General features: G+C 36.2%; 2 protein-coding genes across 9 annotated transcripts in view; one reads left to right on the plus strand and one right to left on the minus strand.

Annotated features, from left to right (window-relative positions):
* Positions 1–6,010: 6,010 nt before the first annotated feature.
* cox11 (cytochrome c oxidase assembly homolog 11 (yeast)) lies at positions 6,011–18,045 on the minus strand. Of its 3 annotated transcripts, none has more exons than XM_088599640.1 (5): positions 17,924–18,045; positions 9,815–10,212; positions 8,189–8,344; positions 7,130–7,255; positions 6,011–6,356 (listed from the first exon to the last, which is right to left on the minus strand). In XM_088599640.1, the coding sequence occupies exons 2-5, from the start codon at positions 10,151–10,153 to the stop codon at positions 6,168–6,170; spliced, it is 810 nt and encodes a 269-aa protein (XP_088455766.1). In that variant the 5' UTR covers positions 10,154–10,212; positions 17,924–18,045; the 3' UTR covers positions 6,011–6,167. The 3 variants fall into 3 exon arrangements, with proteins under 3 accessions (XP_088455766.1, XP_088455765.1, XP_088455767.1); XM_088599639.1 differs by lacking the exon at positions 17,924–18,045 and adding an exon at positions 12,408–12,520; XM_088599641.1 differs by lacking the exon at positions 17,924–18,045 and adding an exon at positions 12,162–12,180.
* stxbp4 (syntaxin binding protein 4) overlaps positions 12,621–26,096 on the plus strand; it is a 90,669-nt gene continuing 77,193 nt past the window's right edge. For 2 of the 6 annotated variants that reach the window (XR_015925388.1, XM_088599638.1), the window contains exons 1-5: positions 17,258–17,415; positions 23,293–23,366; positions 23,460–23,555; positions 23,714–23,783; positions 24,128–24,202. Coding sequence is in view for 5 of the 6 variants with exons in the window: in XM_088599638.1 (XP_088455764.1) it covers positions 17,348–17,415; positions 23,293–23,366; positions 23,460–23,555; positions 23,714–23,783; positions 24,128–24,202 (383 nt within the window). In the remaining variant the exon portion in view is untranslated. Of the gene's footprint in view, positions 12,847–17,125; positions 17,211–17,257; positions 17,416–23,292; positions 23,367–23,459; positions 23,556–23,713; positions 23,784–24,127; positions 24,203–26,096 lie in introns of those variants that run through there. The other 4 variants (XM_088599634.1, XM_088599635.1, XM_088599636.1 and 1 more) reach the window with 3 other exon arrangements.

Genomic DNA, 26,096 nt, shown 5'->3' on the forward strand with positions numbered 1-26,096 from the left:
AGCCTGTCTGTAGTCCTGCCCATGTACTCTCTAATTCGTTCTTCTGCTGAGTTGCTAGGGTATCTCCTCTACATCATTGGATAAGATACACGTTTGTCAAATTCAGCAATGCCCGCAGGACATCCTTGTAGGGCGGAGCTCAAGTGGCAGAGTTTGCAAAGGGGGCGGGGTGCTATTTGTTATTGTTTACCACTATTTGACAGACGCACGCGTAGCCACAGAAGCATTTAATGATATTATCCTGATTTGCAATGCTAATAAAGTAACATATGTAATAATACATTCACAGAGACTGTAAAAATACGTATTCACAAAATGGCCAGGAGTTTAAAATAACTACTAGACCCTATTACAAATCTGTTCACGCTAATACCTGCTAATATAGTATTAACTACTAATAACAATACTGAGAGGACTGTCCATGTGAAGTATTGTTAGAAATTGTCACCGGCCTTTCACTGATACCTGTACAGTGCTGGATGAAGGCGTCCTCAAGATTTTACAATCTGTTGTCTTCAACTGTTCGTATCCAAACATACTATATAAAATACGCAAGAAAGCAGGTTTGGTGCTGTGTACACCACTGTACTTGTATACGTGATAGCTTATACAGTACGTATTGGCCGATATAAAAGGCACAAGTAAGAAACTGTAGGATTAAGCAGCATCACTAAAGACCTGTGGAGAAGTACAGATGGATGTTAAGCCGCTACTGTAATATTAAAGACTAACCGTTCGATTCGCTGGATGATATTTGGACGGTGGATGGCAGTTATGTAAGGGAAAGCAGTTGTCTCATGCGCTGTATATTGTGTAATTCCAAGATCCTGTTACATGCAAACAAGGCAGAGTAGCGGAGATAACGCAGATACAACAGAGCAGGAATGTGAATGCCTTTCAACTTTGTTTATATTTTATATTATATATTATTTTTTTCAAATATTTAATGGAAAGATTAATTTTAAAGAAACTCGTTTTAAACATATGCATCTGACAACTGAACCACATAAAAAACGTTTGCAGCAAGAGCTGTCCATTTGACCTATCTAGTTTTTTGGCTGATATTAGCATAACCCTGCAACTCACAACTGGCAACCCACTGAAGCTAAGCTTGGTGAGCCTGGTCAGTACCTGGATGGGAGACCTCCTGGGAAAAACTAAGGTTGCTGCTGGAAGAGGTGTTAGTGGGGCCAGCAGGGGGTGCTCACCCTGCGGTCCATGTGGGTCCTAATGCCCCAGTATAGTGACGGGGACACTATACTGTAAACAGGTGCTGTCCTTTGGATGAGATGTAAAACTGAGGTCCTGACTCTCTGTGGTCATCAAAAATCCCAGGGCACTTCTCGAAAAGAGTAGGGGTGTAACCCTGGTGCCCTTACCAATCATGGCCTCCTAATAACCCCCCTCTATGAATTGGCTATGTTACTCTGCTCTCCTCCCCACTGATAGTTGATGTGTGGTGAGCGTTCTGGCGCACTATGGCTGCCATCGCATCATCCAGGTGGATGCTGCACATTGGTGGTGGAGGGGAGTCCCCATTACCTGTAAAGTGCTTTGAGGGGAGTGTCCAGAAAAGCGCTTTATAAGTGTAAGCTATTATTATTAATGAAGCCAGGTGAGGTGAAACCGTGAGGGTCAGCTTTAACAACACAACTGAGTAGTTTGTTCCAGATTTCTACAAATGAAAAGAAATACTGTCTACCAAATGGCAGGACTGCAATTCAAAATAAAACCTGTCATTCTATTTGAGTGAGACTAAATTTCACTGATCTGCATTGTCAGTGGATCCCTGTCGGACACAATGTGATACTGGAACTATGAGGCAGCAGAACTTTGAACAGTGGTCTTACAGACTATGATTATCACTAGCTTTGGTCTCCTAAAATTATTCCAGATTAACGAGTCTAGAAATATGGTAAATTTTGGCTTCTGAAACCATATACAGTATTTGGTTTATAATGACCAAACATGAAAAAGCAGTCAACCAGGAGTCAGTACGGATCCCATTTTTAAAGAAAAATGCAAACAATAATTCACAAAACTCAAATTATATCAAGCATATCTTCTTTGACAGTTAGGGTTAGGAAACTCTTTCAGTAATTATTTTTGTTTGGTAATTTCATGTTGCTCAAACTTGGTTCCAATTTATTCAGTCAGATTACAGTTTTTCAGCCATTTTTTGCCATTAATATCTAGGTATTGCAACTGCTACAGCTAGTGATAGTAGTGTGTTAAAAATAATTTTTATTGTCAGGAAAAGGAATACTCTCTCATTTCAAGACTGTGGGGAATGAGACAAAATGAGAAAAATGAAACTGTGGGGTTGAACACAATTCTTTCCCAGAGATTCAAGTGACAGCACTACCTCCTGTCTGCCAACAAGGTTGCCATATTTTCTTGACCAGACATTTGATATTTAGAATGTGTATTCTTCAAACCTGTAAGCAGAGCTTAACTCTTGTAAACTTTAGCCGTTAACTGAATTTGCGAAGGTTTTCATGTTTTCATTGCTCCTTAAATAGGTTTTTTTTTAATCAGCTGCGAATTTAACAAGCTTGCTATGCCAGAGTACAGATATTTGATATAAATTACGAGGAACAATGGCTCTATCAAATGTTCTGCTGTTTGTTACCTGAGTCTGAGGTCTCATCTATAATCACATTTCCGCACTTTAATATACTGTACACAATCTCAGATTCCTACAGGGTTCTATTTGAGAATTAATTTTCAAGGCTTTCTGTGCAATTTGACTAAGGGCAGCAAGATTAATTTTTGGCTTAAAAGGAATGTCCTTTGAAGAAAGATTAAAGAGACTGAATCCCTTTCTTTTCTCTTTTGGATTAAAGAAGACTAAGAGAAGACTTGATACAACGATTTCATTACTCAAAATCTAAAGGCAAAGTAAACCCAGAGGACCTGTTTCTTCAAAATCAGTCCTGAGAGGTTGAAAGTTGGAATTTGAGACATAAGTGGAGAGCAGGAGGGTCTGCATTTCAGAATGAAAACAGGAATGTCTGGAACAAGCTGTTCTGCCATGTTGTTGAATTAGATTCCCTGGAGTTCTTCAGGACAGGAATGGACATGGCCCTTGGATAATTAAGATACTAGTATCATCCGATCTCCCCGTTTGCTTATTGGATCAGGTTTATAAAACTACTTGATCTTATAGTTTTGCTACATAGGTTTTGTCCTGTAAATTTATTACAATATATTGGCCTGCAAAAACATCTTTGCCAGTTTTACAAATTTTGACCTCCACACCACATCTACAGTGGTGGCACTGTGGCTAGGGATCTGTGCCTGTGGTTGGAACATTGCTGGTTCAAATCCTGCGGCTGGTAGATAAATCCTACTCTGTTGGGCCCCTCAGCAAGGGCCTTAACCCCAACTGTTCCAGGGGTGCTGTATCAATGGCTGCCCCTGCACTCTGACCCCAAGCTTCTCTCCCTGTCTGTGTCTCATGGAGATCAAGCTGGGGTATGTAAAAAGACAAATTCCTAATGCAAGAAATTGTAAATGGCTAATAAAGTTATCTTATTTGCCTTTTTTGTGGGATTTGCATTGAAAGGGGAATTTGGTAACTAAGATAAAAGCCCTTCCCTAAAAACAGAGGGTGGTATAATCTCCTTGCTTCTAGGGGCCACAAAGGCCATGTATACTTTGTTTTCTAATTACAATCTTATTATTCATACAATTATCATAAGGTTCAGATTTGATTAATGTACATTGAAATCTACAAGTTTAGTACAGGTTGGATTGAATCATTGTCTCAGTTTTGACCCTTTTTTTTGTACCTGTTCATACTGGAGGGCATTTCCCATCTGTTGCTTTTTTGTAATTAACTTGTATCTAAAATTATTTCCAAACAGTGGGCCATGTTCTATATTTCCATGAAGTTACTTGGTAATGAGCAATTTCCAAGTGGTCAATAACTTCTGATGCCCAACCCAAGCATTTTATGTAAAGCAAGACTTTTCTATGCATTAAAACATATTCTAAGTCTATACAGTAAGGAGGAGTTTTGGGAAGCCTAAGGAAACCTTTCTGATCACTATAAAGAAAATGTAATAAAGGCAGGTACAGATTGAGAATACTTACAAAAAAAAGGATATACAAATCTAGATTTTCTTTAAACTGCTCAGATAACCTTAAATCTCAATTGTCTTCACGGATCTTAATGTTTCTTTTGAGGTTCAAGCGAGAAGCTGTGTCAGTGTGAGAGTTGAGGAGTACAGTATGTACTGTACAGTATATCTGTTGTCAAGATCAACATTATGTGCTCACTTTTTTTCACTTCAGTTCAGTATTAGCTCGGTTGCACATTTACTTCTATGCACCACACGTATTTCTTTATAGATACAGTAGTTTTACTTTAATGTAAAGAATAGTAATACACCTTTGGCAGGCCAGCACGTGGTCTCCAGCAGTAGCAGGGTGATTTTTATTCCTTCACAAACTCACAAGGAACTCAAATCAATGCACTCCCGCCACCTTGTGTTTTAACTTGGTTACTACAATTTAAGTCACTACTCACAATGCTCGTCAAGTATTTCATAAAATTACAATCACCCATTTTCATATTTTTTGAAAATAGGACATCTATGCAGACGTGCAAGAATATCTAGACCTAGCCTCAAACAAAAATGAGTCCAAATTTGACCTTAAAAGGAATAACTTTGTATCAATACTAATTACAGAACTACAGAAATATTATTTTAAAGAACTTGTGTGAAACTCAACACTGAAGTCCGTTTACTGTAGTGACCTTACTATGCATTGTGCACAACAATAACAGAAGCTCTTAGTAGATTCCAGAGAACTGGAATACAGGAAAACAAATCTTTAAACACTGATCCTCTGAAAAACAAGAGACAGAGGAGGGAAAAAAATAAAGTCATCTGAGATCCAGGGAAATTTAAGATTTACAAAATGTGGCAGTCAGATCTGTTGTCATCATGTTCAAAGAATTTGCAATTGCACCACTGGGAGAATTAAAGGGAGAAATCCAACCTTTTTACAGCAGTGTGGTCAAGAGACTCCTTACAATTTCCAGACAATCAGGAACATAAGTCCCTAAAGGAAGGATGAGGTTTGGATGCTTACACTCAAGCTAGGTCAGTGACATGTTATGAGAAATGGAGGTGCTGTTTTACACAAAGTCTTGTGGGAGTCTAAAACGAACAACCCAGCCATGTTCTTGAAGCTGATACTTTGGCTACTTGGCTGGATCATTTAGCTACTGGCAACTAAATGAATAATATAGGCCAAATGGCCTCTTGTGTAACCATTTTTTACTGTACATTCTTTTCAGACAATATGAAGTAGGATGCAGTCCAATCTTTCAGTTTTTATTGCCTGTCCTGTTACACGCACTGTGCCTCTTGTGCCAGTTCCCATTAGAACTGCTTGTAGTAATAAAAAGTGTTTAAAAACAGAGTAGTATATGCTCTGTTTTTAAACACTTTCTACATCCTGTAAAAAAACAGCTGTGAAAGGTGGATTTGTTATACAGCTAATATTGGGCACAAAATGAATTTCATGAGCTGTAAGCCTCATTTGAGCATTAGCAATGAGGCAGATCTTTTTCCTATTCCTTTACATTTCAAAATTAATGGGACTATTGTTTTTACTTTTGATTAAAATATTTGTGAAAAAAAATTCCAATGTTTGTAATCCATTTAAATTAAGAAGAGAATAAACATAAAATATACAGATGTGTTGCATTACTAAAGGGTCTTGTAGGATGAGGTCACGAATAATTTTAAGTCGAGCTAATGGAATATATCATAGCCATTGGGTGTGTTGTGTTCATCAAAGTTATAAATACATGGAAAGCCTGGCAGCGTACCCTGGGGCCAAGTGACTGTAATTATTTGCAACTCGTAATTCTATAACTGTTCTGAAAAAGTTTCTAATAAAAAATACACTGATATTTCAACAACCCATGTAAACCGAAAGTCTTGAGCTGAGTTTTAACCTTGCACAATAGCTAAAAAAATATGCACCAAAATGTTACAATCCTCCCTTTAATTTTGTTAAAATGTTTATTTCAATACATTAGCCATTATTTTACAAAACAATTTAACCCACTTGCAATTTTGGTAAGCAGCTTTTGAGTTAGTGGAAAAGTCTTCATACAGAAGGTTCCTCTATATAGCATTTCCGTATCAGCCTTGACTATAACCAGGAAGGGGCAACTTTTGTCCTTCCTTTGCTTCGAAGAATGTGTAAGAGAGGGTGATTGTTTTCACTCGAGCCATCCTGGGGTCTTCATCAAATTCGGGGTCAATGTAGAAAAATACAGGCATGTCCACCTCCTCATTGGGATTTAACCTCTGCTCCTCAAAGCAAAAGCACTGGGAGAGAACAGAAACATCTTCAGACTTAATGGTCTACATTACAGCCATTGCTTTCTGTAGGTTTGGACTGCTGCATCTCCAAATGCAGTTAGCCTAAACTGTCCTCAAGTAGAATCTTTGTGTTCAAATCAGTTTGGCTCCAGATACAGATTGATCTAGAGTTTGAAGTTGATGCTAAATTAATTAGAAATTGGTGGAAATACTTGGTAAGCCAGACAATTTAATTAACTGTCTCAGTTTAGGGAACAAACTACTGTTGTTCTGAAATGCCACACCCTAAGCATTTCCATATATTGAAAGTTTTCCAAGGAAAACTAACTAGTATTGACTATGACTAGTTAACTTTCCTAAGAGGTTCATTTCTGTTTCCTTAAATTTAAATAGTACTCCTCAAAACATTTTAGGGCTCTCAATTATTTATTTAAAAAGGTTACTCATTTAGAGTGTAACAGTTGTATAAACAGAAGTGGGCATCTTTTTTTCCATAAAAAAAGATTTTGCTTAATTTTATAATTTTTTCATATTTGGTTAGAAGATGTCAATCAAAAGATTACAGTTTATCGTCACCCATTATTTATAAATGTAGTTCTGATTTAGGGGCAACATCCTGAATTTCATCTATTTCAGATTGGAATTGTACTAGAAATGGTAAGAAGAATTCTGTCAGGTGTACTTAATAAAAATCCCTTTAAACACAACGCACGTGCTGACAGTTCTTACCAGCTCTGTCAACACTGGAAGGCAGCCTTCATGTTTTTACACATCTGTACCTGGATCTTGTTGAAGTACTGGCCAGCTTCAAATGGGACCACATTGTAGGTAGAAATTCCAATGATTGGCTTGTCCGTGGGATTTTTTGCTTTGTAAAATGCCAGTGCAGTTTCTCCAGGCACAAGCTGAAAATAAATAATTCGAGACATTGACCTTACATTTCAGTTTTAAAGGTACAAAACTAAATATGACAACACAACTAAATATGCAGCCACACGTCTAGCCGTTTATGATACTGCAGACTAAATACAAAGCTTTTTTCATTTACTTAAATGAAAGAAAACTGGAGTAAAGATAAGTAAGGCTAACCAATAGTAATGCTAACAATAAACAGAACTTATAAAATGGTTTAAAAGGGAACTACAGGTCCAGTTTCTCAGGCCAGTTATTACATCTCGGTAACAAAATAAATTCATTGACGATATAGAAAAAGTTTACAAATTTTGAATTAAGCACAAAATCGTGAACTTTGTGAAAGTACTGTTAGTCGCCATGCGAAACCCTGGTCTCACCACAGGTGAGAGCGAGAGTTCCCACCAACTGAGACGTGAAGCAGTCCCTTCCTGCTCCCTAGTCACTGTAATGACTAATGTAATGAGATGTACAAGCGAATAAGTATAGATTGTGCAGCAGACCTTTCATCACAGAACGTTTCCAGCATGATCAGCATGCAGAGATAACAAGTAAATTCCATTTATCGGTAAACTGTCTCAAAGTCAAGGGCAATATTTGTATTGGACTAAAAGAGATATATTCACAAGGCTGCTTGTTTACAATGTAATAGGGCCACAACACGTCACCAGAGGTTTACCTGCCTCTTTCTGAATCGCACAACATGGCACTGCACATACCTGGAAATTTTGTCTTTTTTGTGATGTAAAGTGGAGGTTTTACAAGTTAATGTCCGCATTTTTGGTATGAAATACACTCATCAATGCTGATTCTCTCAAACCCCGAAACATAAAAATAGTGTTGCAGTTCCCCTTTAAACTGTCAGTTTCTCCTCCTATAGACAAGACTTTGCTTCTTCTACTACACCGACCAGGTCTAATTCTTACATAGATCTCTGTTTGTTGAGGGCGGAAGTTCCACTGCAAGCTGGCGTGCACATCTGCATTGAAAGTGACTTTGATGACCCTCTCTCTTACAGGCTTCATCGTGGCAACGTGTTCTGTGTCATGACCTGCCACTGCTGTCCCTCCAAGACCTGAAGCCTGCAAAAAAGGTTTGCACTCACTCACATGATCGATACAACCTCATTTCCCCTGTATGCTTTGAAAGGAATGTTGAGAAAGGAGGGAGATGTGACTGACTCAAGCATTTCGTTAAAGTGATTTAAGTAATTTTTCCTTCAGAAATATTGCGGTGTACAAGTTTTTAGATGATCAAGATGAATATACCTCATATTTGCATAGATATTTATAAATACACCTGTTGTAAACAGTTAAATACATCTTTGATTCATCAAAGTGTAGTGAAATATTGGTCTTGGAGGTCCAGTTAGGCTGCAGGTTTTCAATCCAACTGAGGTCTTAATAAGCTAAATCAGACAGTTACTGGTAACTAATTGAGCAGTCCTACCCAGCTCTGCAGGTGCTACTGCTTTGAAGATACCTAGAAACCTTGCAGATACAGTCAAGACCAGGATTAACAGACCTGATTTAAACTTATTTTTTACAATGGTTTGTGTAACGGCACAGAAATCAAACCTTTACAAGGTTTATGAAGATAGCCAATAGGAGCCAAATTGTATGCAATTAGACTGCAGCTCAAAAGTACCCAGCTGCAGTTCTTAAAAACATGAATCCTGCATATTTTCTAGGTTTCTTCAAATCATCCATAACTGAAGTCCTTTGAAAAGTGTAAAATTGGTCCAATTACAATAAAATAGCAGCTAAATTAGGTCATTAAGAGACAAGGAGGAAAGAAAGCCTAGACCTTAAAATCATCATGAACAGGTCTTGTGTACCCATGATGTAGCCTATTCGTTTGAATTTATCCAAGTGCACAGGTCTATGATCTTCAATTTCCCATAATTTTTTTTGTTCAATATGGCACATTGTCTGTTGTGCAGAAAATGCAGTTATTTAGACATGACTTATATTGACCAAATAGCTTATCAAACTAATTTCATGACAGAACATCAGCTTACTATTGTAAATTCAATTTACACAACTAATAAGACGCACAAAATTGGTATGACGATGTTGTACATTCAACTTTAGGGGTCTTTTCTGGCAAGTGCCTTTAATGCTATCAGCAGGTAATTTGCCTCTCCATCATAATCAAAAGAGAACCATGACCATAAGATAATGTTAGTGGAACAAAGCAATTCATACACAATCTCTTATGAACCATTATTGCAACAATTTGTATCCTATACCAAGACTTTCAAGCCTGTCATAATCTAAGAATGTCTACATGCTGCATGGTCTCAAATTGGATTAGATATCCTTTGGTATAACTCTCGTCCTAAAAATCCTTATGCTACAAAGGGGAATACTACAGTTTACTGTATGTGCAGCAATAAACATTTTTAGAGCCAACAATTCCATAAAGTCCTTTAGGAACAAAAATCAGAGGAATGATAAACACAAGAGGCTTACGATGGAAAGATCTAAAAATAGACATCACATTGCATAGTGCAGATGCATGACTCAAACTGCACAATGTTCTCTGCTTGCCTGGCAGTACAGTCTGTAGAGAGGAACTGCAGCATAAGACATGCCAATCATGCCCACTCCAGCTGCTACGATGTAAGTCAGGATGGTCTTGTTTCTTTTCCTCCATTCTTCCTGCTGGTCCTTGGTAAACGGATTTTTATGGGCCTTCATTCCTCGAACCTGGGTTCCAGAGTGCTGGAGGCCTGTTTTCTGAGAAGGGGTGTGGTTTGGAGAGCCACGCTGACACCTTGAAGCCACCTGATTCTGAAAGGTTTTGTGATAAAGGCGACACTTTGACGTTAAGGCTGCCAAGTTCTCTGACCAGCAGAAGGACTTGCGGAAGAGAAGGTGCACAAGCATGTTGAGAGGTTTGTACGCTGCTATCTCTCTTGAGCAGCCCTTGGTCCCAGATTGCCTACCTACAAAACAAAACAAAAATCAATAAGGAGAGCCAATACAGCAAACATCTCCAGTTTTTTTTTCTTACTTCCGAGTCCAAGTCTAAAATTAAAGTAACAAAATCAACTACATGGCCACCTATCAGTGCTGTTGTCATAGCAAGTGCATATTTTACAACAGGCAGTCATATTCTTTCAGTGAAACAAAATGTGCAAATAAGATAGCCGAGCTGTTAAGTTAAAAAAATAACTGGTTAATTTTAACTGCTAGAGATTTTAATAATCTAATTTCAAGATTTTAAAGCTGGGCATCATATCATAAAACCAAAGCTTTACATTTTTTATAGTCTCCCTCAAAGAGTCTTAACACATTGTTCCACTGCCATACACAGTGGTTGGTCAAAATACTAGGAGCCACCCTCCCTGCAAAAACAGAATGCTTTATTGTAATTTTATCTGCAAACGAGATAACTCACACACCTGTACCTGACATGACTGAAGGTGGGGAAGACAGCAAAATAGGATACAACATTAGAATCGGCAAGACTAGTGAACTAAGATGCTTCAAAGGAGGTATATGGAAGCTAGATTAATTGATATATTAATAGCAAAGATCATGTAACTGTTAGAAAAGGTAAACACAGCAACAGGTGATCCAATAGCACCAGTAATGGAACTGACCCATTCATATCAAAACAAGACATGAACAGGAAACTTTGCCTACAGTCAAGTAGAGATTCTGAAAACTGATTTTATTCATTACAGATTCTGACTATAAGTACTAAGCTTTTGAGGTTTATAAAATTACATTTGCAGAACTTATAAACTTCCAAAATTATCCATTTTATATGGTTCGTTGAGTCCTGCTCTCCTTTAAGGGTTTATGAAATAAAGGTAAGTCAGCATGAAACATTTTCGTAACATAATAAAGGCATACAGCATAATATTACTAATGGTCTCACAAATGGTCTCTGTTATATAGTTGGAGGGATGAATCAAGCTAAAACACCAGTCATTCGGTCATCAAGAACACCCTATTAAAAGATTAGAAAGCCCATAGTAGATGACCAGCTTAATGACCCACACAAACATGGTGACCTTATTTAGATCTAAATAAAGTTGTGTTCCTGTTTGCTAAGACATTTACCATATGGTGCCTCTTGCAGGATTGAAAATAAGTTTAATTGGGGTGCTAACCTATATACAGCAAAGGCCAAGCCTTTTAACAGAACTTTTCTTGCAATCCATATGAATATCAAAAGATAGTTGCTACCCTTCAAACAGGTTAGAACTGTGCCCAAATATTCAGCCTTTTTATTTTTAATAAAAAGTATCACATTAGATGTTTCCTTGTTATGCCATCTGATCTAAGAAGATTAGACCGTTTGCTTCAGCACTCTTCATTCCTAAGCTGATTTTCCCCACTCAGTTCATACTGAACTCTTTTTAAAAAGCTTAATTAAAACAAGTTCAAATGTTTTTTCATTACCCTTTTTCGATACTCTCTATAAATATGGTTTCTTTCTGCAATGCGTGTTAGGACTGTTGCTCTTTTTAAATTTCAATGGACTGTACATTTTGTCCACTTTTACAATGTCCACAAACTGCACATGAAGTGCATTCTAAAACTACAGTAATAGCTGTTCATACCGAATGCGATAACAAAAAACGAGTTAATTCCGTTAAAATGCAACTAGATTAGTGATCAGGCTGATACGAATCGCCCCTGGAGCAAAAATACATTGTAAAAAACATGTATTTCTATTAAAGAGAATCCTTGGTTTTCAATCAATAACGTAAACCAATCGATTTTTTCCTTCGACGTTAATTCAAAGATTCAGTTCACAAACAAATGAGAACAATTCGTTTCTTTTTTTAATAGGTCAAGTAACTCGTATGTCCCAGAAACAGAAACGGCCAAACCAGGTAACAATACTCCTGATGAAATTGACAGCATTACGGGGCCTTACCTCCGATTGTAAAGCCACGAAAGCCAACATTTAATTTAAACCACCATTAATGCCACATTTTCCTGATTAGACACCTAAGTAAAAAAAACTAACAGCTTAGTTAAGCTCTCAGGGTCAAATCAAGCGTTAAAATGACAATCCAGACAATGCAATAAATTGTAATCCATATTTGTATCCACAAAACTCAGCGTAATGGAAACATCCCCAGTTTTCAAAAATGTTAAATTCCATAAACCAAATACTAACCTGAGACACAAGATGTACCTAAATATCATAATATAACAAAGACAGGTTATTCAACAGTGTACAGGGTTTACGGTCCTACACGTTTAACTATTCCTCCTGGCACCAAAACTGGTGAACTATGGTTCCGAAACTCCTAAGATAGGGATTTACCTTGTTCAAACTTTTAATGTGAATGGAAACGTAAAGAAATAGTTTCATATAATACTAGATGCCCCAAATACAGCTTTTATGAAGACGTGTATCTAAATCATTATCATATAAAGGAGCTCAATAATAAAAATGGCTCGCAAAATACAGTTCTTATTTACATGAATTTAACTTTCAATAATGACCAACAACAAAAGCAATTTATCGAGGCGCACACGCTTTTGTAGTTTGATGTTAAGCGCTAGGCAGTATGGGTAAATTAGTCGAAAGCGCTACTTATTAAACCAAAAAGGTAAGAATTTATTTTAACATGCATATATAGCAAGCCATTTCAAAATAACGGAAAGGTTGACTAAAGGTAGCTCAATTGTGTTTTCTTTGCAAACTCTAATTTGCCAGCATTGCTACTGTATTTTTAAATTCATGGACAGCTTGAAAACTTGTTGAATAGACCGTATCAAACAGTAACATCTGAGACGTTAGTAACACCGTTACTATTGTTCGTAGTCAGTGCTGAAAAGTGAGCTCACATTTATCTTTTGGATATCTAGAAAAACGCTGCGGGTTTTGTCGATCGCGCATCTGAATTGAATTCAAAGTACTGTTAAATGCACAATTGTCGGAGTATTCGGAGGAATTTAATGAGTATCGTTGTTTCGTCCTTTTTCTCGAAACGAACGTAGTAATTTAAACAGTAGTTTGATTTACTTTACATAAAACAACTATTCTGCTACGAGAACAACTTTAATTATATTAAAGGATGTACATCAGTTATACCGTGCGCATAATTGCCCACACTGTAGAAACGTAATCGAACCTATTTTATCACTTTTGTAAAGGTCACTACAGATGTTAAAATTAGGTGTTAAGTTGTGTAGCTTAAATGAAGAGAAGTTATTACAAAATATTGCAAGTTAACATTAACTGCCTTTTTAGATGGCTAAGGGTGTTGAATTTGCTCGTAATTACTGGATACACTTGAAATTGGATGATGTGATTTTCCCTTATGTGCACAATTAATTTGTTGTAATAAACAGACTTTAATATTTTAGTTTTTATAATTCATATTGAGTATTGCACAAAACAGTTATTTTTATTGATGAATAGTTTCCAGACTTATTTTTCTGTTCAAAATGTTATCAACGTATGAACTTGTTGCTAAACCGCAGTCCTGCACGGCTGTGCAGAAAAGCGTGTTAAGGAGCTCAGTACAGGAACTAGATGTTTTATATGTTATGGACAAAAAGCACCAGTTTCCAGATATGGAAGGTATGCAATATGTTTTCGTATTTCCGCCTGATGCTCTACGTTTGTGTATGCGTATCGAACAACGACAAAGTCACATATAAGAAATATAATAGGCAACAAATAAACACACCTTTCTGTGTATGGGTCTGTGTATCTTATAAAGTAACTTATTTTGAAATAATTGAATAACTGACCAGCCCTAACGTGGGCTCTGAGGAATGAAGACACAAGAAGAGGTCTGTTACATTATGTATCCCATACACGAATAAAGTAAAGACTCCCTGAAAAGGTGGATGTCTCTATAATTTATACCATTATGCCGTGGCATATGGAATCCAGCAGGTTTTCCACGTCGCTTTAAATCATCAGTAGCTTAAGACTGTTGAGAAGGGATAAATGGGTGCTTTGGTTAAATCTTAATTGGATCAACCATTTCCCTAGGTGTAGAGCCTGGCAGACAAAAGTATTCCACTGTTGATCTGCTAGTGTACCTTGAGAGTGGTACTTTGCCTCAGTTCACACTGCTATATAAACAAGGACTAGCATTGCTGGGAGGGTTGATCCCTGTGATTGGACTGGTATCCTGTCCAGGCAGCAAAGTCTTGTGCTCTTTCCTCAGCCACAGAAACCAAGATAAGCTTTGGCCCAATTATACCTCAGATATTGAACCAGCAATTAGTAATAGGTACCCATAGTATTATTAATAGCTGGAGCCTGCTACTACTAAGTCTGCTGCCATAGATCTTATCTGATCTCAGTTCTCAGACTACCTTTGAGAATTGATCCAGTATTGTACATGTATTGGAAGACGGTCCTTCTTCCCCAAGGGGACAGAATATCCACACAGACTTTACTAGGCCAAAGTTCTTGGCTCTGGAATGTAGGTCATAATCTGCTTTATGCTTACAGGAGTCAAGTGCTTCTAAGTAAACCAGTGCACATAGTCTAGTTGCTCCTGCAAGGTTGCTATAATCTGAAGACTGGCCATCCCTTGTTGTTCCCTCCTTCATGGTCTCCCAGAGCCTAGGTCCACCCCATGGTGTATACTGTAGCACTGTGCCAAACATCAGTTAGGCAGACCTCCCAGAGAGATTAGGAAAACAGTGGAGCTGTTATCAGCTGGAACTGCATGCCTTCTGTGACTCTCAGGATGTATGAGATATTCACTTATTCACCAATGTGGCCAGTGTTTACAATGACTGACATGGACAATTGCTCACTAACTACCATTCAAGGTGGCACTCTCTCCCTGGGTGGCTCTGATGAAGGATGTAGCCTTGGACATTGGCTGTACTGGTTCTAGTGCTCCTAGTGACTGTCTATGAATGTGTGTTTTCATCTCTACCACCTGCCTTGCAGAGTGTTGGTAAAGCAGTTCTCTTCTGCTCTCAGTCATTTTTCCTCTACTGTCCACCTGGTGGGTCTCTAATCATTTCGATGTGATGACACCAAAAAAAGAAAGACACACAAAACTGAGAACTCTATTATACCTTGCATGTCTAGACTCTCTTTTCAGGGAGAGGGCTCACTTTTTCTTCCCCTCCAGTACATGGTGCCAAACTCAATCCTTTCTGCCAGTATGAGTAACCATGGTAACTCCATGGTTCAACACTAAGGTCCTGCCAGCCCTCGCCCTGATAAAAAACCTCATCACATCCTCCATGTGTAGTGGTCTCCAATTCTCATAGTTCAGTTCCTCTCTTCAATGAATGATTTCTACAGTATAGTTTCAAGTTCTTTTGCCAATTGTGTTAATGGATATTGTAGTTTAAGTATTTTGTTTTGATGTATGTGTTCTGTGGTATACACTGTATTGATGCACACAACCGTTGAAGAGCTTTAAGCTTATCCCTGAATTTGTAGTGGTTTACTATGATTATAGATATGCAACAACTGAAGTTACTTAAAACATGGATTGCAAGTGTTGTAGCAGGAATGCAGTGTTTAACTTGACATGAGTCTTGTTGTTCAGTGTGACGTGCTAGGTGAAACAGGGGCACTTAAGTAAAGTATATAGCTATCATTGCTTTGTAATTGTAGAAAGTTATATTTTGTATTGGTAGCATATACAATTATTATAACATTCTGCATGGTTTAGTATTTCCAATAGTTTGCCTTATAAATTTGAAACAAGAACTGAATTTTGTTTCGTTTGTTTTTGTAGATTAATATCACTGGATAATAGCATTCATATTGTTCATAAACATTCTATCCACATTTATATTTGTGATATTTATAATAGGATATTTATAATAGTGGGGATAAAGTGTTAGTGAACCCACCCTGAAGTTATTGTAACTGCGGAAACTGTGTACTATTGACTTTTAATTTTTTCTTATGGCTCAAATATTTTTGAAGTCTGCATACACAGATCTCCATAATACTTCACTTTATATTGATATCTGCTATTAGTTGCTTTACTAGAGGGAATAAATCCTGCAATATTGTAATTTGATTGCCAGCCAGAAAACCCAAGTAAATTTTGTAGCCCTAGATGACTTTGCAAATCGCCAATGCGTTTAAAGGTCTTAATACTAATACAGTAATATAAATCCTGCAAATCTCACCTTATTCTAAGCCAAACTCAAACCGGTTATAAAAACAAAATAGCTGCAATACTGAATTGATCAAACTTGCCTCTTTTCTTTATGGGAACAAGCAAGCATAGCTTTCTATTCAATGGCGCTTAGGCAGTTGTTGCTCAACAGTAACCTTATAACAGAGGTAAAGACTGTAGGCTTTCTTCCAATAAATCTTCTTTCATAAGCCTTAGCACAAAACAACTCAATGCAATCGTTTAGGAATTTATTTTCATGGCTATTCTTTATTACTCAAAAAATCCATTCAAAGCTTAAATAAAGAGTAGACAAGTGTTGTGTGAAATAAAATACAGATATTAACCTGTCTGATTGCACAGACCACATTTGGTTATGTGCTGTATCATTCTTATTTTTGTATTTTTGTGTTTTCCATTGATTGTTCTTTTTAGAAAGCTAGTTTCAAATCAGAACTACATAAAACTCTGTATCTGTAATCCAGTTCTTGTATTCAGCAGGCGCATGGTGGTACATGTTGTTTTGAAGTAAATGTGTAAGGGTTTGATACTATAACAGAAACATGTTTCAGGGTCAGACTAGCAGGCTAGTGAAAGAATGAACCTGATGCTGTGTGGGATTGGAATAGAGGAGCCTATCATAATGGGGCCTAAGGCCAGATGGACATTTAATATGTTTTTTCCCCTTAATCCTCCAGTTTAACAATGCACAGAAATCAAATTGTAGTGTTAGTTCTGTGTCAGACGTTGAGACGTTAAGGTGCTACAGGAAGCAAGACAAACAGGGAGCCTTCGGCAGGAGAGGTGAAGCAGACCATGTGACGGGAGGGTATCAGGAAAGATTAAATAGAAAGGTAGGCTAGTCCCTGTCACTGTCTGGGAGGATTTTTGTCTCTTCGATACTGAGACCGTCCTGATTTGAACCATCTTCTCTACAACTGGGTGACTTCAGTGCCTTTTTAGTACTTCAGTTTTTGCCTCTTGATTTGAAATGTCATTGCTTCCACAGTCAGATGAGGCAGAGCCTGAGCGGTTTGATGGGTTGTCTTTGCTGTATTGGTATGTTGGCTTCTTTAAATTAACTTTGTGGAAATAAAAAGCAAAAATTAAGGCTGTAGTTATACTATAAGACTGTTGCACTGCTTTTCAGCAATTTGTAGTATTTTTGATTCTCCTGAGATAGATTTATTTTCTGTGGGGATGTATGGTATTTCAAGCCACAAAGGAAAACCATTATGAGCTTATTGATTTTGCATGAGGTTGTCATGTTTCTGTGTGCAGAATAGGAAAAATAAATTGTGATGTGAAAATGTGCTACTTTCTCATTAATATATTTTCTTTTTCCAACTTGCTACTTAATTTTTCAGAAAAAAGACAACCTGTTAAATAAGGATGTTAGCTCATAGTTTTCATTATATGAATTGGCACTCTTGAACTTTCCTCAACCTCCGGCACAAAGATACCATGATAAGCATTAGTTTTAATTTCATCTACTGTACGTACTGTATGCTCTTGTTTTGAGTTTCATGCTCTAGTCTTTATGAACAAATCGTAAATCCTTGCTTACCAGCGTGATGTCATCCAGAATCAGGGAAGTTTGCAGATATTTACAATCGTTTCATTAATAGAAATGGAGCAGCTGGCATCCCAGCGTGTGTCTGTCTATGTTCACAGTGTTTCCTGTTGGGGTGTGTAGAAGGTAAGGCAGATTATATGGTATTAAAGGATCAGTTTAATGCCCTGTTTCTTGTGGTGCTTTGCTTATAACTACTCTATATCATATATTGTTTGAGGTTAATTGCAGTGATTTATTTGAGTATTCAAATTGTGTCTGTTAGTAGATAGACTTCAAAAAGGAAAGGCAGTTGGGAACATAAGTAGCCGTAATTTTGATTTTATTTTTTGCAGTACCTTTTGCCATATGAACATAAAGAAACTTAATGAATCTTTGGATGCTCTAAAAGTATATGTTATCTGCCTTCAAATATTCATTGCTTACAATAAGAATGCATGTTTTATTAATTAAATTGTCTTTGTGTAAGTTGAATGCTTAGTAGATATGGATAGATATGCTTGCCTACCCCATTGGTATTTTGATAATTGTTTGATAGGTCAGCCTCCACCAGTTACTTTTACTGGGAAAAGTGCAGTTACACATACAGCAGGTCAGATCATACCTGCCCTTATATTTCTGTTAGTCATCAAGATAAACCACAGATTTTATAGATCACTTGGGCTTTGCTACCCAGTGACAGTTGTCTTTTGCATCCATCCTAAACAAGCTCCAAAAATATTCAAATCAAGCTTCATAAACAAGCAGTTTCATCCAAAAGAATTATAGCTTGGTATTTGTCCCAAATTGGAAATGATGCCCAATCAGTGCCCAAGCATCCCTACAAGTATGGCAAACCTGATCTGACCTTGCCAGTAGAAAAAGTCTATGAACTCTGAATTGGAGATTCTGGCCTGATGGGACCCTAAGTCCTGATGCCTGTTAATATTTGTGTTCAACAATGAAAAACTTTTAAAGTTCTCTTTCTGTCAAACAATAAATTCCTACAGTACATGTGCATGTTTTATGTTTTACATGAAAATAAAAATTCAGGCAAAAAAGGGTGTATACCTACAATCCCTGTTGTGATTATATAAGAAAATTAAAGGAACAGGAAATATTTTTCATACTATATATGTACAAAACATATATATATATATGTTCATGTATGACATGACATTTTTGGGAAAATAAATGTATTTATTTGTTAAATTTTCTTGGTCTGGTTTCTATAGCGTTATGTAATTGTTGAAGATTTGGTTAGGGGAAAACTTGATAGTATGATCCCATTATCAAACACAGAATAATTTAAAACCCATTCAGAGATTTTATTGTGTGGTTTTGAAATGTGTTTTAGTTGCATGCAATTTCAGTGAGTTTCTGTTTTGTTTTTTACATCTTACTTAGCCTAAAGCTTAAATTATACAGAATGAAGAAGCCATTTATTAAGAGTGTATTCAGATGAAGGAAGACTTGATTTTTTGACCACTTAAAAAATAAGAAAATTATTTATTTAACAAGCTCAAAAATAAATAATAACTGTCTCATTGATGTTATATCATTAATTGCTCATAGAGCACAATATTAAATGGAGCAAGTCTACCCTTTGTCTTAATACATCTTGAATTCTCTCAGATTTTTGCACCCATACATCTTTTGAACAACAGAATAGTTTTATTGTATACTCATCTGATTTGGAATTGAGAATTGTTTTAAAGCTTTGTTCTGCACTGGAGTTTTTGAAAGGGATGTCTTCTGGATGTGTTATTATGCTTCTTTTTAAGGGAACATGCAATAAGAAAAAATGACTGGTCATGAAAGGTAAAACCTCTAAAGAGTAATGTGTACATAAAAAGAAGCTGGTTATAACCCTTTCACAAACTCTGTCTCTGTACCCCATATTCAAAAAAGTATTTTTAACACACATTAGTCTGACCTTTATGCCAATAAAATTAAATAGAGGTAAGATATACTGGGGTTAAGTTTCGAGATTCATCTCTGGTTTTAGGGCATAGATTTAAGAAACAAGCTTAATTAAACAGGCTTCAACAAAATTCTATATCTGGTCTTCATCTCGTATCATGTACTAATGTTTTGGAAGGTGTTTTCACTAGGTTCGTATTCTGAGGTGGCATTTCTAGTAGTCAAATGAAAGAATATATCTGTTCTTTAGTGTAGCTTATAGCACGATGTGTTGTTTACTGTATGAGTGCTAAAGATATCTTGTAAACGGATTGCCTTGGGAATGTGTCATTTGCAGCAAGCCATTAAAATATATGTCTCAGACTACAAAATTAGCTGTATTTAAGGTTTATATGATAGTGTTAACCTGTGTTTTAAAACAGTACTTTGCCTACCATCTACTATAATTTTATAATTTATGCTTGTTTTAGAGAGATGGAGGTTATGGTAATGAGCTTGGGTGGTATGGGCCACTTAAAATATATTGTCCTTCAGCATGTTGAGTGGGCAACAGTACTAACTGTGGTGTAGAAATCAAATCTTTTTAATATGCCTTGAGGATTCCGGGATTTAGGACTCCTGTTAGAATTACTTAACCTTATTGTAAAGTGTACTGTAGATTTAGAGTAGCATTCAGAAGAGCTAAGCTGAGGCTTGGGAGAAAGGGATATTTAACAGGTTTGCAGATCCAACTGCTGTTAATAGCATTTTGATATTGGAGAGACAAATGAGGTCTTAGTTAAGTCCATTACATGTACAAGAAACAACTAAAAGCTGTGCATTCCTAGAAACAAGAAGGTAAACAAGAAGGTTCGTTGATACATATACTCTACTGTTGTATCAGAATTAAAGGTTATATCCCAGGGGCATTCCTAGTGCTGTATATAGTGCTTCCCTTCAAACACAATTCTTTACCTACACACTTACAGATTATTTAGTTTTTTTGATGAGAGAAAACAACTTCACGATGCAGTCTTAATGAAAAATTTGTGAGGTGTAATTTGACAAAGATTTCATAGATCTGTATGATGTGTATAGAATCTGAATCGTGGGAGATTTGAATGATTTTAATGACTGTATCTATAGTGACCTTTATAGTTTAATAGATCTTTTAATACCTTCTACTGCCTATATCTCAATAGCTGTCTTTATTATTGTAATTCTGTGTGTTTATTACATGTTATTTACTGGTTAAGTTCAAGTAGAATATGTGAAAGTGTACATTTACGGTGTCTTGTGTAAGTGGGAATGTTTCTGATCATTTATCTTTTCTGTGTGGTTTGAATAATTTATTATTTGCTTCCAAGCAGTGTACCAGAAAATATTAGTGTGACATTTGCTGGAGGAATAAAAGCTTTGAGCCTGGTTAGGAAAAGCAGTTTTCCAAGTGTTCTCCGAGGTTACTTATGGTGGAGATCAATTTATGTTTGACTGTTTCAAAGGGACCTTAAAAGTAATGTCAGTTAAATAACAGATGTGATTAAATACGAAATGTCCATAGTATTTAGGATAAACAGCAGGTACTAGGGTTCTCGGAACGTGTTTCATGCTCTGTACTCATGTAACCTTTGTGCTTGAAACCTTAATAAACAGTGATCAGTTACATAAAGAAAATTGGAACATACTTCTGAGTCTGTTTAAACTTTGTTGAAAGTATAACTACTTTGTAAAGATATCCTGAGTATAAAGTTAGGATTTGACAAAAAGAAACAAGGGCAAACTATTGAAATAAAGTGGTAACATCACTAATTGTGACAGACACCAATTCACAAATTAAAGAAAGAGTATGAATACATATAACTCCATTGTTTATAATATTAAATGGTTTTTCAAATGAGTTAATTAAGTTTAAATTTACATTTTGTTTAACTGATCTATGAAAGAAGTGATAAACCTCAAGTTACTAGTTGCACTGTGAAAAAACTCAGTGTGTTGTTTGGTGTCCCTGAGTCCTAGAAATCGTTAATGTCCTGTATGTCCTAGTTCAATGCAGAGCTTTTGTCTCATATTTCTCACTGTCTGTTGGGAGGATTAAACACAACAGAGATCAGACACCTATCTAGACTATCGGGATTTACTGCAACATGGCTTTTTTATAAATTGCACTCCCACTTTTGCAATAATAAAAGACTCTTTAGAAAAAACATCATACAGAATAACCCAGTTTCTTCCACATAACGCTGGGCAATTGAGATCTTTCATCTAAAAATGTATAGTGTTACATCAAAGACAAAAAGCCTCTACCTCCAGCATTAACTAAGGAAAACAAATCAACAAAATAAAAATAAAAATCACATTTTTATATGAAACATAAAGTGATATGTAACTCTATAACAGTGTAGAGCATTTTTAAGTGTTTTTTTTAACACAACTGCTGTATACAGACAAACTGTTTCATATTATATTAAAAATATAATGGGTGGGTAATATTAGAAGCTAATTTTTTCCATTTTAAATGACTTATAAATAGTGGATACATATCTCACTATTTATTTCCAAGCCAAGAGTATCCTATGAACAGTTTAACAGTTTAAGTTTTTAAGTGAGAGTTCTAGTCTTGTCAAAATCTAAAGACTGTGCCCTTCAGAAAACAAATGAGAAGTACTGATGCAGAGCACAGCATCATGAGTGATTCCAGAGCACACACAAATCAACGCAAGCAACTTCTTAAGCCAATACACTAAATTTAGCACCTACCAGTACTCAGTAGTAAGCCTAATAGTAAGCTTTTTGACAGTTTCTTGAGGTCTGATGAGTAAACCGTTTCCAAAGTTCATAGACTGGTAAAATAGCAAAAGGGCCATTGAAAAACTATCGAGCATAATGGGGATTCTATTATGGTGAGGGCCTGTTTAATTTATTCACGAAATTGAATCTTTTGCAAGATTAATGGAAACTTAAATATTGCAGTAAGTGGTGGGACTTATTTCTTGCAACAAATTCATACATTACAGCCCATTTGGAGACAAATTAAAAGTGATGGACATCAGAATCTTTGCTTCCAGCTGAAGTAAAAAGAAAAGTTTTCACAGCACCGTTGCTTGACTTCAGCATATACTGTATTGAATTAAGAATTAGACTTAGTTTACAACAATTAAGAATTAGACTTAATTTACAACAATTTTGTGTTTAAATATGTTTTTCAATTATTTTTTCAAGAAAGAATCCCTTAATTGATTTGTGAGTATTATGCTGTACCTTACTTGTCTTTTCTGTACATACAGTAAAAAACATTTATAGAGTAATGGGAATGTCCCTTCAAGGTATACTTTTAAAACAAAATTGCTAAATGTTTACAATATTTAAATGTGGAAAGCTGAAGCCAATGAACAAAGTAAAGTCAGAAAATTATTCTGGAGAAACTGAAATGTTGGAGTGTGAAAAAAACTTGCATAACCATGTCTTTTTGATTTTTGATTTAGGACAATAATGGGTCCACATGGAATAAACCGTGCAGTGCAGCGCATCGAGTTTTCAGATTGTAAGAAAGGGTTAGGTGAGTTTCCTGACGTGACCCATGAGCTTTTGTGCTCTTAATACTATTGTCCTTTGTGCCTCCTTTTGTTTTCTAATGCCTCCTCTCACACAGGTGTTAAAGTCATCGGAGGATATAAGGAGATAACAGGCGAAGAATATGGCATATATATCAAAAGGATTCTTCCAGGTGGTGTGGCTGCTCTGGATGGTATGTATTGTCGAAAGAAAAATGAAAGCACAAACCTCTTCAATCAGAGGTCCAGATGTTTTTAAACAGTCACAGCTGTATTTGTCAATCTGACTGTCTATTTAGAGCCTTCAATCTGTCACATTACAATGTTCATGACAGTCTGTTTGTTTTTGCAGGAAGACTTAAGCCAGGTGACCTTATTTTGGACGTCAATAATATGAGTTTGGGAGGCGTAACCAATGAAAGGTTTTTATATATTTTTTCTACTTATTGTTCTTACTTCATCTACTAATTTTAGAATCCCTCAGAAGTATAATTTGAAATTACAAGGACCCCAAAATGTCTTCTTCGCAGTCCCTTTTTTTGCATTAGTAATTTGTTTGCAAAAGAAATGCTGATTTTAATAACTTTGATAGCATTTTTGATTTTGCATTTAGGGTGGTCTTTGCAGTACTTCAATTTGGGTCACCACTTCTCCAAAAACCAATACAATCAAGTCTGGGTTTTCACTTCTAACTTGCTGCAGCACAGTATCAAACCCAAATGTTTAATGAAGGAAATAAAACACATACTTGTGTTTCACCCCGCAGGGCAGTCGACATCCTGCGCACAGCTTCGGCATCCAACCACATGTCCCTCTTGATCGCAAGGGATGATGAATCTCGGTAAGGAAGTGCTACCACATTTATTTTAAAAATCCCTTGAAAGAAATATTTCAAATGAGACCATGAATTTAGAATGGGAACTCTAAAATAATCTTGCCTCATCAGCGAAATTCTAATTCAAGTAGGACAATTTCATTGTTTCATCTTTCACAATCCTGACTCTGATACCCTTTTGAACTGTTCCTGTGATGCAGCCATTGTGTCTTGTAACGGAGTAAAAATCTGGGGTGTTTGACTGCAGAAGCGGTGGCCTTTTGCACGCTACTGTTTTTTGGATGATCTGAATGTGAAGTGCAATTGGATGCTTGGATCAGAAGAAAAAAACATCTTGAATGCAAATTTTTTTAAGGTTCAAGCCAGGCAGTTTTCCCCCAGACTAGAAGTGATTACTTTTAACATCACAATATTGACAATAACAGTAGCTGGACAACATTTGAACTCTGTTCTACTGTAGTTAAGTTACAAAACTGAATTTAGATTAACAAAACAGTCGCAAATGCTTTCAGTTGAAAATATTCCTTCATATTCCATTTTTTAGTCTTCTTTGAGCACTTCAATGTGGCTAAAAATATTCCAGAAGATCTGTTTTGTTGTTTTTTTAATTTTGTCCATCGTGCTTCAGGGCTAAACGCTTGGTTGGTAGGCGCATGTCTTTAACGAGTGCTATCCTTAAATTACCAGCTAATCTTTTTCTAAGTCTGATAAGTGATTAAGGTCTTGATTTTGTCTGATAGTGCTAAAAATGGATAATAATATTAATACAAGTGATTGATCTGGACATGTGATTATAGCACTTTGCTCTTCCCTTTTTCACTTGTCAAATAACAGTTAATGCAGTTTTTGTTCTACATATATATTATGCCATGTGCTCCTGGACCCAGTCTAGTGCTCTTCATGCCCACATATCAAGCTCTCAGTCATTACATTTTCTCAAGTGACACAATGTACCTACCTGTGCTCAGAGTCCTATGAGGCTGCAAATTGTATAATATTTTTTTAAATAGCTGAAGAGACTTTAGCATAGCACATAATTTAAATGGCTGGTACAATTTCCAAATTGCACTGTTAAAAAACATAAAACACTTAAGCTTCTGAATGTAACAGAATACAAATTACAGACCATTTGTTCTCAGTGAGTTAGTACACTAGATGTTTTATAATTGTCTGTTTAGAGATTTTAAAGTATTTAGAGTTTTTATGCTACACTGACAGAATGTTAATTTCAATGAAATCCTGTTATCTACTTCCAGTTTTGGTTCCAAACTGGCAGTAAGTCAAACTTCTCTGGCCAAAACAGAAAACCCATATTTCCCCACAAAAATATTATGTTATATAAGTGTTTCTTAAAATTATGACACACTTTCAATCTAAATGTAGAGGGGCTAAGATTTTGTTATCTTTAACAAGACTTGTATATAATGTCATTATCCTGTATTATTAATTACTGCACAATGCAAAGAAAGGTTTAACTTGCTGTAGGACATATATTTCATGACGTATATATAGAAATTTACTTTATACAATACTTCTAGCTGTATTCTATTTTTATCTTTAAAAAAACTTCTATTTGTGGAGTGAATTCAGAAAAAGGGATTACATTTTGTCAATAAAGATGTGACCCAGCCAAGGGAAAAAATAGTTAACAGGTACAAGTTGTATTATTTGCGTTTGTCATTGGTACAAGTTTTTTATTTGCCACTCTTCTGAACCAGAATGTTTTTCAGTTGAACTCTTAAACTTTAATAACAGAAAGCTGTGCAGTTAACAAGACTTATAGGTCAACTGCTGACACTATAATTCTATATTTAGCCGAGATGTCAAATGTGCACAATTGTGTCTGACCGACATAAACTGAAATGACACACTGCAGTCCCCTGTGCATTTCAATAGAAAA

This window comes from Lepisosteus platostomus, chromosome 11 (assembly GCF_059453375.1).
Source record: "Lepisosteus platostomus isolate fLepPlt1 chromosome 11, fLepPlt1.hap1, whole genome shotgun sequence".
Lineage (NCBI taxonomy): Eukaryota > Metazoa > Chordata > Actinopteri > Semionotiformes > Lepisosteidae > Lepisosteus > Lepisosteus platostomus.